This window comes from Takifugu rubripes, chromosome 9 (genome assembly GCF_901000725.2).
Source record: "Takifugu rubripes chromosome 9, fTakRub1.2, whole genome shotgun sequence".
NCBI lineage: Eukaryota > Metazoa > Chordata > Actinopteri > Tetraodontiformes > Tetraodontidae > Takifugu > Takifugu rubripes.
In genome coordinates, this window is record NC_042293.1 from 11,647,563 (window position 1) to 11,659,336 (window position 11,774).

Genomic DNA, 11,774 nt, shown 5'->3' on the forward strand with positions numbered 1-11,774 from the left:
CTCCAATGTTTTTATAGTCCGGCTATCGGCTCCCGGTGACCTTGGTGAGCATAATTGCCATTTAAACACCCAACGCGCGGTCCACGCGCAGGTCAGGGTCCAGCAGTGCTCATGTAACTCCGGCAGCAAGTTCAAATCCCGTCAGCTCAGAAATCTGCTTCATGTTGGGTCATGTTGGCTCTTTTATGGCGATTCAGTTTATTGAGCGAGCGTGTTTGAGTACACTTGGAACCAATTTTTAGGTCACGTAATAACAAATAATGACCATGCGATAGGTCCAGCGGAGTGGTGTGATGCACATCTGTTTGGGAACACAGCTAAGGTCTGGCCTCTTCCCCTGTACTTTGGTCAATCGCCATAATGATAAGAGGGCGCCGGCCAGCATATAAGCCGTGGACGATAAAGGTCCGCTGAGGTGTTTACACTTTGGGCACGGTTCAGGCTGAGCCGACAGAGGGAAGGTCTTTGAGACAGAGCTGGCAGGACGAGCCCTATCCACCCATATTTCAGCAGCACTGCGTTCCCCAGTGGGGGAGGGGAGGGGGCCCTTCTACTAACAGGACTGTTAACACTCGGGGCCATAAGATGGATGGATTAAACATTAACCTGTGGTCTGCTCTCTGTCACACTCACAAAAATACACAAACTCTTGGAAGGAGCTGAGTGTCGTGATATCAGCGGCCAGTGCTGCGCGGAAGACTGGTTGAGGAAGGTAGGGTCATAAGGTTAATGTTATTTATAAAGCACATTAGGCTAAATGCTAATGCACATTACTCTTTAAGTGCAGATTTTTACAACTTTTTTCACCTTTTCTTGGGTGAGACGAGAAGACCAATTTCCTGGGACGACTTTGTCTCCGGCGAGCGTTATCTGTGCTGTCTTGTCGTCGCGTGCTTCGTTGCGCTCTGTTAGCGGGTTTGGACATCGCTCCAGCGACTGTCAGCGCTGCAGCGTGGGAGATTTGCTGCTTGTCCTGAACGCCTTAGACGGCTGTGTAAACCTACTTCCTGCGGTTCGCTGTCCCCTCCTGTTGCGAGAGCCGGGAGGCAGCTGGGTCACATTCACATCTGCATCAGCCGGAGCTCACGTATGAGGGCCGCGACGGCTCAGCGCAACGACCACGCAGCTGTGCAGAAAGCCATCAGGCTGTCTGGATTATTTACGAACAAAGAAAACATCCGGTCTTGTGATCAGTGGTATAGACCCTAGCAGACAGGCTCTAGGACTGTTCCATACATAAATAAGCATGCATGACCTTGATATGCAACAGTGTGTACAGTAGAACGGTATATACCCTGAAGGAGTTTAGATATATTGTGTTGATAGAGTAAAATTATGAGACAGCTGCCACTTTCTTGGGTTCTACATTGCAACAGCATTGTCACAGTGATCTTATTGGGGTTTATTTTTGGCTTTCTCCCCCACTTTTAGCACCTTAGAACACACACACACACACACACAGCTCTCCTCCGATCTGACCACGCTCGGTACCGTCAGTAGTCTCGGCTGATTGAGCACAAGAGAGGCCTTGACCCCAGAAGGGTTAGGGCTTAACTTTGAAGCCATTCCATTCTCTGCTCTACACGTCGCTGATAAAGAACCTACGCTGTGGTTTAACTGACATGTAGCCCCGCCCCTTGTATCTGACTTTGTCTGTCCCCTGCAGCTAAGCCAGTTTCTCTGTTTACATTCAATCGTTATGTTGGTGGTTCTACAAGTTTGGGTGGGCCGCCCCTTCAGAGCTGCTGGGACTGAAAAAGGATTCGTGTCATGTCTGTGGTTTAAATAGAAAGTCGTACACAGTGTGTGCTTTTGACATAGCTGAACTGTGTCAGGTATTGAAGTCATTCAAGATTGACAGGGATTTTTTTTTTTTACTCCATTCATCAAAACTAGGGTTTGTTTTTTTTACCCTTGAAGTGTTATAATAGATGTAATTGAGCGTAGGCAGTTTACAGAATGAGATGTCTCCTGAAAGAGACCTGAAGGTCAGGAGCTACAGGCTGAATGCTAACCAGTTTTGCTTTGTTCCCAGCACCAGCTCACCGCTGCTCACGTAGCCTCAGTCTACAATTGAAAATGTATTGGAGAGCGAGTGTCTCAGTAAAGCAGCCTTCTTACAAGTGAAACTTTGGTTTTAGAACCGAGCGCCACAAAATTCAAAGATTAAAATGGCTAAAAGAACTTTAATCCTCTTTTTAATACTATATATGTTAACGTATAGAGACTTATCAACTAGATCAACTAGGATTTTTAAAAATAAATCTTTGTCATGCATGTATAAGCACTTAAATTACAGAGTTTATTTACTCTATTTACTCTTTACTTTTTCTGCTGAAAACATATTTGATTATGAAGTATGTTGTTAAATGATTGTGGTCTAACGCTTCACATTTTAGTCAAAGTCTTTCAATTTGTTGCATCTTGTTGTAAATATGTAAGAGTGACTGCCCTCTATGGGTTGAAATCTGGCTTTTTCAATCAGATTTTTGATGCAAACCCCCGCTGTACGCCCCTCCTATAAAAACTAGCACCCGTCACTAATGGTCAGCTCGTTAGCTAGCATAAGATTTGATCTGTGTTAATGATATTTTTTCCTTTGTATGTTTTTTATGTGTGTGACCTGAAACAGTAGTGTTGGTGGTGCTGGTTGCTGAGGGGTGTTGGTGGAGAGGGGATGGGTGTGTCTTCACTGTTCCAGGAGCCCCTCCCACAATCCAGGATTTAAAAAAAAAATAATTCCAGCCTAGACACATGGTGGCCAAGGGTTAGGGGTTTAATTATTCTTTAAAAGGAGATGTTTGTTCCATTGCAGCTCATTTTAGCCTCCAGCGTAATGTGCTAATATGTGCTATTCTTAGCTGCCGTACTTCTGGGGCTCATTGTGTCAGTGTTTTAAAGAGACTGACAGGGAGCACAGAGGCCAAAGTCAACCGTGCAGAAGCCTAATCTACATCTGATGAGGCAAAGTGAGGTGTCAATAAACACAGCCGTAAAAAGTGTAGGATGACAGAGAACAATCAGTAGGGCGACCCTCACCCCCGGAGCCTCCCCACTCCCTTCATTTACTGTCCTCAATGAGGCCCTGATACAGGAGGCTTATTGCAGATTGACCCAGTTTACACGCGGATGTCTGAAGTCACACCGCTTGATATAGGCCCGATCATTTCCTCTGCCATCCTTAAGCCCCGGCCCTTAATGCACTTTCATGTCATTTAGCTACACCCCGTTTAGCGATTCAGCACAATCTCTCACGTCTTCTGCCGATACTTGTTTCGGGTCTAACTTTCCCACAGCAGCAAGGCCAAAGCCAGCCCAGTGACCCAGGTCCATCCTTGAGCACGTACCCACCATACTGGCCTTCTCGCTCTGCATTCCGCCACAGGTCATACTGTACAGATAAGGTTACTGAGATTGAATCACTCTGAGGAGCTCAGGAGCCATTGAGTCACCAGATACTGCATGATACTCTCCTGATACAGTAAATTTAACACCTGTTGGCACTGATTGACAATCGTTGCATCAGCACTGCTGATAATGGCTGCATGTGGGCCTATTAGCTCTGTTTAATCGTGTTTGTTGAAAGATTACGTCGTATTAATCAGCCGTGTTGATGTTCATAATGAGGTCACCAGTCTTACCAGGGTGGCTTAATGGATTGTTGTGGTGGGTCGGTCCAATGAGGCGCTCCAGGCTGAAACAGCTTAGGGTGTTGAATGGATTTGGTACGAGGTGTTTTCCCAACGTTCATGTCATCCTTGAGTATTTACAAGAGTATTTTACTGTGTTTAATTTTTTTCTGTGTTGTTCTGGGGAATTCAGTCATTTGTAGACATCAGATTTCGACTGCATCATGGAGAACACTCCTTCCACCTTATAAGAGGCTTGATAGTTGAAAAGCTAAAGCTAGCCCTTAGCAAATAGCAAATGTCTCACTCTAGATGTGTACGTGGTCATGGGTTTAACCTGCTGTTCTTCTTTGTCCCTCTCACCCTCTGTCTGCTGCCTCTAGTCTGGTGAGCAAGAGCGCCTCCAGCCCGCTCCTCCACAGTCATGGTTGACATGGAGAGCCACTACCATCCCCCCTCACCCCTGGAGGAGTCGATGTTGGGCAGCCCCCTGTGCACCGATGACGACTTCATGGGCAGCATGGAGGAGCTCCAGGACATCTCCAAGTCCATCAATAGTGACACCCTCAGCTCCCTGGACGTCAATGACTACCCGCCCTCCAGCAATGGCTCTGAAGGTTCCACTGTACTAGGTGAGCCCTTATTAACCCCTGAATAGTATTTGAATTGCTACAGGGTTGCTTCAGTGTTGTTTTTTAAGATATTAGAGTGTCCAAAGCAGCTCAGTATAATAATCTCTTTGCCAATGCTGTTGTCAGAGTAGTGGGTCCCTCAGTTTAACCCCTTAATCCCTAATTCGTACCTACTGAATGTCCAGAGAGGATTCACTTTAGGTAAATTAACCTCTTGCCTTAACCTACGACCAAGCTGTGCCACAATCTGATGGCCCTGTCCTCACTAATGTTGCCTCAACCGCTTCTTACCCTCCTTCTGCGGCTGCATATTTCCCCCTCATTTCATTTTATCTCGCCGCATCTAACTTTTATTTTCCACGCTGCCTCATTTCAGCCTTTTGTCCCCATTCATCCCCTCGCGGTTACCCCGTATCCAGGGAGGAATTCACACATTCCTCAGCCGCCGTGCGCTACCTCTCAGGAAACACCCGTTCGGCCGTCCTGTCTTCCCAGGATGTAAGAAACGTGGACACGGGGACACTTGGGGGTTGAGCAGAGGGTCTTTCGATGCTATTTAATGTCTTTCCAGTGACATTGTCGTCACACTGCGTGCAACAGAATCAAAGCAACAGAATCAAAGCAACAGAATCAAGGCCACAGAATCAAGGCAACAGAATCAAGGCACCAGAATGCACCGTAGCACGATGACGTCATGGAAAATTGGTATTGGCTCTCTGAGGATACTGACACTGAGGGAGAGAACATGTTCTTTCCAACCAACTCATACAGTTTGCAATTCCGGAGCAGCCTTTTTTTTTTTGCAATCACGCCGCCCATTTACAAAGTGGAATCAGAAAACTGTTGCCCAAAGAATTGAAACTGTTCCCTAAGTTCAACGTGACTTTTTGCCACAGAGAGGTAACAGCAGTGCTGCTTTGGTGTCGTCCGTTTGCGGCGTCCAAGTCCCACTGGTGGATGTTGGCAAATTAGCATACACTACCCTGGCTATACATTATCTACCCTTTCCAAACCGTTGCTACACCCTGTAGATCCATTAAGTGCTGCTTTCTCCTTTTTTCAGTATTTTGCCTTTTAATTGGCTACACGGCGTTTGTGGCATGATAACGTTGTGCACCCGTCGGGCAGCCTCCCTTTCAACTGGCTGACCCTCTTGTGTTGCAGACGCCCTGACGCCCGCCTCCAGCCCATCTTCAGTAGTTTATGGGTTGGTGGCAGGCCAGGAGGAGCTTTCGGCCTCCTCCTCCGTGCTCAACCTGGAGTGTCGCGTCTGCGCTGACCGTGCCTCGGGCTACCACTACGGAGTCCACGCCTGCGAGGGCTGCAAGGTGAGACGGAGATCAGGCAATGGCTATGATGCCTGAGCGACCTGAAGTTCTCAGACATGTCCTCAGTAGTCTCCTATTGACACATCCCGGAATCTTGTTCACACTTTTTCAACTGTCTGTCAATATTTTGGTCAATATTCATCAATTGTTTTTTCTCCATGTCACCACTCAAGTTGAGACAAGCCCAGGATCACAAACAGGCCTTTGACGACACATTAACAGGCATCAGTATAATAAATGATATTTGCCTGTTTTTCTGAGAATAGTCGACTCACCAGATTGTAAAATCCACAGCGTCTGTGACGATTTCTTCTAAAAGCAGGCTGATAACGGCTTTCACACTTGGTTGATCAATAATTTTGAAGTTAATTGTTTACTGGTCCAGAGCAGCCCAGTCTGGTGTTAATAAAGGTACGAAAGGTCAGAGCCAGTACAGCCTGACGTGAGCGTAGAAATGTAGTGTTTCCATCCAGCCACAGAAGGAACCAGCTGAAGTGGAAACTGTATTAAAACCATTTGCACATGAACGGGAGGACAAATATCAGCAAGTGATGAAACTGTCACAAATAAAGGAAACAAAATGTTCTCTTGCGTCGTTGAGGTGAGAAAAGAATGTTCAAAATTAAGAGACACACAGTCACACCCTCCTCCTTCCAGCATTTTCTAAAGTGAACAAAGGCCAGTTGTTGGGTTCATGAGTCAATCATGTGACCCTTAAATACTGACAGAGCTGTAAAACAATAAAATATCATCTTGTAACAAATGCCAAGGGCTTTGCTGCCCATCCTTAACATATAGAACAATATATATCATGTATAATGGTTGACCACACAGAAGATAAAACTAGTTGTCATGGTATTTGCTGTGCTGGCACACCAGCTTGAATGCAACACCACATGCCTAAAATTAACAAAAAGCCACACTGTCATGGAAATGGTGCAATTGTTATAATTGCATAATTTGATAATCATTATGTGAAAGGCAAATGTTACTTGTAATGCAGTATCATTAAGGCCTTAATAAATCACAACATAACACTCTGCGTCATCAGCTTGGGACTTATTAAACTGAAGAACATTTAATATTAATCATTAAACTCATCAGATAAACCCAGAGAACAAAGCCTCAGTATGACTTTGTTGGTTTTTGTACTATTCTTTGGTTCAGGGCTTTAGGGCAGCAGGATCTGTTGTTCGAAGCTCTCATTCTCATTTTGGCACTGTGTGTATCTAATCCTCCCTTCCCCCCCCCCCCCCCCCCCCCATTCCTCAAGGGGTTTTTTCGGCGCACTATCCGTCTGAAGCTGGAATATGACAAGTGCGAACGTCGCTGCAAGATCCAGAAGAAAAATCGCAACAAGTGCCAATACTGTCGCTTCCAGAAGTGCCTGTCGGTGGGCATGTCCCATAACGGTGAGTTAGGTCCATGGGGCGGGGAAGGGCTATACTGCCGCACATTGAGCACGTCTCCCGTGAGCACACAGTCCTGAACAACCTCGTACAAATACCAAGAGAGTTTGAAAGGGTACTTAAGATGTAGTTAATAAACAACCTGACACCCAAGTTGGATCTGAAGTTACATGTAATGGCAGCTGTCAAGCGATCCCAGACTCATGCATACATTCACTGTATTTATTCGCCTTCATTTACATTTGACTCACATCTGCAAGTTGTTGACGTGCACCGAGAGGTGTATTTGTGTCTGTGCGCTGCAGCCGCAGCGCTGAGTCACTCTCAGTTTCTGGGGCTGAAACCTCTGAACCTTTCTGGTTCAGATACAAGCAAAGGCAAGAAAATCCTGGGGCCCATTTAGATTTTAACCTGCCTGATTTAGATTACGCTGCCCCCAGATACACGCATCTATAGTGGGATATTTAAAGTACCGTATGTTTGACCCAAAAACACACCATCTGCACACATGCAAATCAAGCCTGCTGACCTGACGAGGTCAGTATCCTGTTTTGGGGGAAGTGTTGACACAGATTCTAGAGATGACATGCATGTGCAGATACGTGGATGTTTTATTTGTAATGTAAAGGTTAAAGAGGTTAGTGTTAATGGGTTTATATATGGATTCTAGATCATATGCACATTAGACCTGAGAACAAAGAGGCAGAGCTGGATGTAGGTTGAGGCTATGAACTATAAAGTGTCTCAAAGCTCAGAAGTAGCTTCACTTCCTGTTATGGTAGACAATATGGATATTGAGTTTCAGCAGCCTAAATGTAACTGCAGGGGGAGGAGGAAGGAGATGTGAGACCAGTGCAACCTGATCTTTGGACTTGTGCTGGTGCGAAGAGTCCAAAGGGACATAGCTGCTGCTAATTTTGGAGCTTCATTCCCCTTTAACCCATCGATCTCCAGGCTGAGTCTATGACACTGGATCGTACAAACTATAAATGATCAGCTGTTTTATTTATTCATTCATTTATTTAGTCAAACACCGATGAGCACTTGTGTCTCAAGTAGGTAGTTCAGTGGGTTTTTTTTAGTTTTGGCAAAAATAATTCCAAAACATCAGTGCCTTTGTTGCAGGCATTTATTTAAGGTCTGTAAGTCAGCTGTTGAAAACGTGATCAGACCCCCCCATCGCCAGACACATTGCCTTACGTTGGTCCTATAAGAAGTTGACTTAAGCTCAGTTTAGCATCACTTCCTCCCATCTTAATTAGGCTTGGCTGCCACCCAGATCCCCATTGGGAAGCCCCCAGCTTTAGATGATCTGCCCACTTGTGAGCAGTAATCTAGTGGGTCATCTGGGCACCTTCGGGTCAGGCCAGGGCTCGTTTCCAGTGGGTGGCTGGATGGGAAATCAGATCTCTATTTGTGACTTCATAAGCCCTTAAATTAGAAATAGTATATTAGATTTGGGTGTGATCACACATCGGCATGTGCACGTGCATCAGCTTTAGTCCGTTTAAATTGCTGTGGAGGAGGAGGAGGAGGAGGAGGAGGAGGAGTTTAAAGCACTTCACCACGAATCTCATTAGTTAAATGGGATCTGGCTGTCTGGGAAATAGAAAAACAGCTCTCAGGGATGGATCTGATACAACTTGTTTCCAACCTGGCTTCGCTGTCTTCATTCATAAATTAACTACAAATGTTAAACGATATGTTATTTATACCTCATGATTGTTGGTTTGAGGTGAATCTTCTTGGTCGATTCATGCACATCTGCTGTTCTGTTGTTTCATAATACGAACCTGACCGTTTGAAATGAAAAATCTGGCTGACAGAGTCATGGCAGCAGAGCGATTCAACGATCTTTCTCTTCTGGCTCTCTCCAGCCATCCGGTTTGGCCGGATGCCCCAGTCAGAGAAGCTGAAGCTGAAGGCAGAGATGGTGACGGGGGACAGGGAGGTGGACGACCCCCGGGTAGCCGACCAGAAGACGCTGGCCAGGCAGATTTACGAGGCCTATCTGAAGAACTTTAACATGAACAAGGCCAAGGCCCGAAGCATCCTCAGTGGCAAGACCAGCACCCCTGTACGTTAGTTAAGAGTAACGGGTTGGTGAGTGAACGGGTACAAAAACGAAACATCCGAGGAGATCAAAGGGGTCTTTTGCAATTTCCTCAAATGTTACAGTAAATAGTCCCCCTCAAATGTTGTCATGAGGCCTATGATGACCGGGCAGCCAGCCCCTCAGAGATTATATGCAGCCAAAATTAACTTACCTAATCGCTAATGCAAGTGCAGCTGGACAAACTAGCATCTGTTTGGGCCAAAGTTTCCTCCCTTTCAGGCTGGCGTTAATCCATCAGTCATTTTTCCAGCTTGTCTGTGAGTGTTTCAGGCTCAGGTGTCCCTCGAGAGATGGTTTCCCTCCATATCAGTGTCCCCATTTTACAGCCGTGATGTTTTAATTCACCTCACTTGACTGACATCTGGCCTCACAGATGGATGGGAAGCACAGCGACATGACAGTGGAAGCGCTGAATCACTGCATTACTCGGGGCTTATGTGTTTTTTCCCCTCTGTCGGCTGCCAAATGTCCAGGAGAATAAATTCCGTTTGCTCCAAAACTAAATTCCACAGTCTCAGTGATTGAATTAATCATTATCAGTCAACTCCAAAAGGAGTTCTGTTTTCATAATTTATCCAATGGAATGGCTTCTCATCAGTTCTGATATAATAGTGAATGAATTTCAATTATTTAACCATCATCTCTGAGGTCATGGCCAGTGAATATTGACTAAATAAACTAAAAAATGCACCTCAAACACAGCAAAAATGATGACGTGTAAATAATGCTGTCATTTCATAAATAGTGAGTGGTCTCCTGCGGACGTGTGGTGACACACAGTGAGGGTTTGTGCGTCTTTTGCTCATACCTTCATGAGGTTATCCCATATTTAGCACAGTATGCAGCTCTGATCTCAGAGTTGCAGCTCTGATATCATGTGCTGTAGCAGGTGTAGATGCTCATCTGTGAACCTTCCACCATGTGAACACAGCTAAAAACCTCTCTTGTAATACAACCTGTCACTGGACATGTTGACGCTGGATTTCATATCACTTGTGTGGACAGCGTTTTTGTCTCGAAGTGAAATATTGTAATTTCCCCATTTACGCTGAGATTGAATGCTTTTTCCCATTCCTGAGCTCTTTCGGGGAGATAACATCAATGAGGGTTTAGAGTCTCTTGGTCAAGGAGGCTTGAAATATTCCATTCAGGCAAAGTCACAAAAAGATGAATAACGTCTGGTTCGTTCAAATCTCTTAAGATGGCGTCTCCACTTCCCGCAGCCTTTTGTCATCCACGACATGGAGACCCTGCAGCTTGCGGAGCAGACCCTGGTGGCAAAGATGGTGAGCTCAGAGGGAACGCTGAAGGACAGAGAGGTGGAGGTTCGGATTTTCCACTGCTGCCAGTACACGTCGGTGGAGACCGTCACCGAGCTCACCGAGTTCGCCAAGTCCGTCCCGGGCTTTTCCAGGTTGGACCTCAACGATCAAGTGACTCTATTGAAGTACGGAGTATACGAAGCTCTCTTCGCCATGTTGGCCTCCTGCATGAACAAGGACGGGCTCCTGGTCGCCTACGGCTCAGGCTTCATCACCCGGGAGTTCCTCAAGAGTCTGCGGCGGCCGTTCAGTGACATGATGGAGCCCAAGTTCCAGTTTGCTATGAAATTTAATGGTTTGGGGCTGGACGACAGTGACCTGGCTCTGTTTGTGGCTGCAATCATCTGCTGTGGAGGTGAGGGTGCAGATGTTGAAGCTAATAACTTTGTTGTTTCTGTTGTTTTGTAGCACTTTGGTTTGTTTCACTCTCTCCCAGACCGTCCGGGCCTGGTGAACGTGGCCCACATTGAGCGAATGCAGGAGAGCATCGTACGAGTGCTGCAGCTCCATCTCCTGGCCAACCACCCCGACGACACGTTCCTTTTCCCCAGACTGCTGCAGAAACTAGCAGACCTCCGGCAGCTGGTCACCGAGCACGCACAGGTGGTGCAGGAGATCAAAAAGACAGAGGACACCTCACTCCACCCGCTGCTGCAGGAGATTTACAGAGACATGTACTGACAGCGATGGACTGGCACGCTCAGAAAAACTCCTTCTTTTCAGGGAAGAAGACGAAAAATTGTCCTTCATAAGCTAGGTTAAACCACTTAAACTGAGTTGATGCAGCAAAAGTTAGCTGTAGAGTCTGAATCCACGCTAAGGCAGGAAATCCCCATATGAAGATTTGTGAAGTTGATTGTCACTTCTGGATATTACAAAAAAACTCTCAAGAGCAATTTGAATTCGTAGAGGCAGAAGTTTCCAATTCTGACTCTTCAAAGTTTAACGTAAGATATAGGTAATTGTTGAATTCCTTCCCAAGGTCATTGTAAAGGGAAATTTTGTGCTGTCGACAGCCTGGCGTCCTACATCTTCCTCCATTAACGAGCCCGACACTGACAGAGGCCATGGAATTGGTGTTTTTCTCTCCAGCAGCCATCCTGCCATTGAGGCACAACACTGATGATGCACCAAGCGTTTGTTTAGTGTAAAGTCAAAGCCACGAGCTCCTTAACACGTTGGTTGTTTTGGTCGTAGGTCCTGGAATCAGTCCAATTCCAAACGCTTGTGAATTATTCCCCGTCCACTCGTTCGTTCAGCAATAACAGTTGGCTTTGCGAGGAGCTTGCAGAATCTTCCAGATTGGAACGCAATGCACAATAATGCAAATCCTACAGA

The 11,774-nt window shown here is 46.0% G+C and overlaps 1 protein-coding gene across 10 annotated transcripts in view; it reads left to right on the forward strand.

Moving 5' to 3' along the window:
• The window catches only part of pparab (peroxisome proliferator-activated receptor alpha b), a 48,941-nt gene extending 37,824 nt beyond the window's left edge, over positions 1–11,117 (forward strand). For 7 of the 10 annotated variants that reach the window (XM_029841122.1, XM_029841123.1, XM_029841124.1 and 4 more), the window contains 6 exons: positions 4,013–4,261; positions 5,426–5,589; positions 6,863–7,001; positions 8,876–9,075; positions 10,338–10,791; positions 10,873–11,117. In XM_029841122.1, coding sequence (XP_029696982.1) covers positions 4,054–4,261; positions 5,426–5,589; positions 6,863–7,001; positions 8,876–9,075; positions 10,338–10,791; positions 10,873–11,117 — 1,410 coding nt within the window. In that variant the 5' untranslated portion in view covers positions 4,013–4,053. 10 annotated transcript variants of the gene reach the window in all.
• Positions 11,118–11,774: the final 657 nt, after the last annotated feature.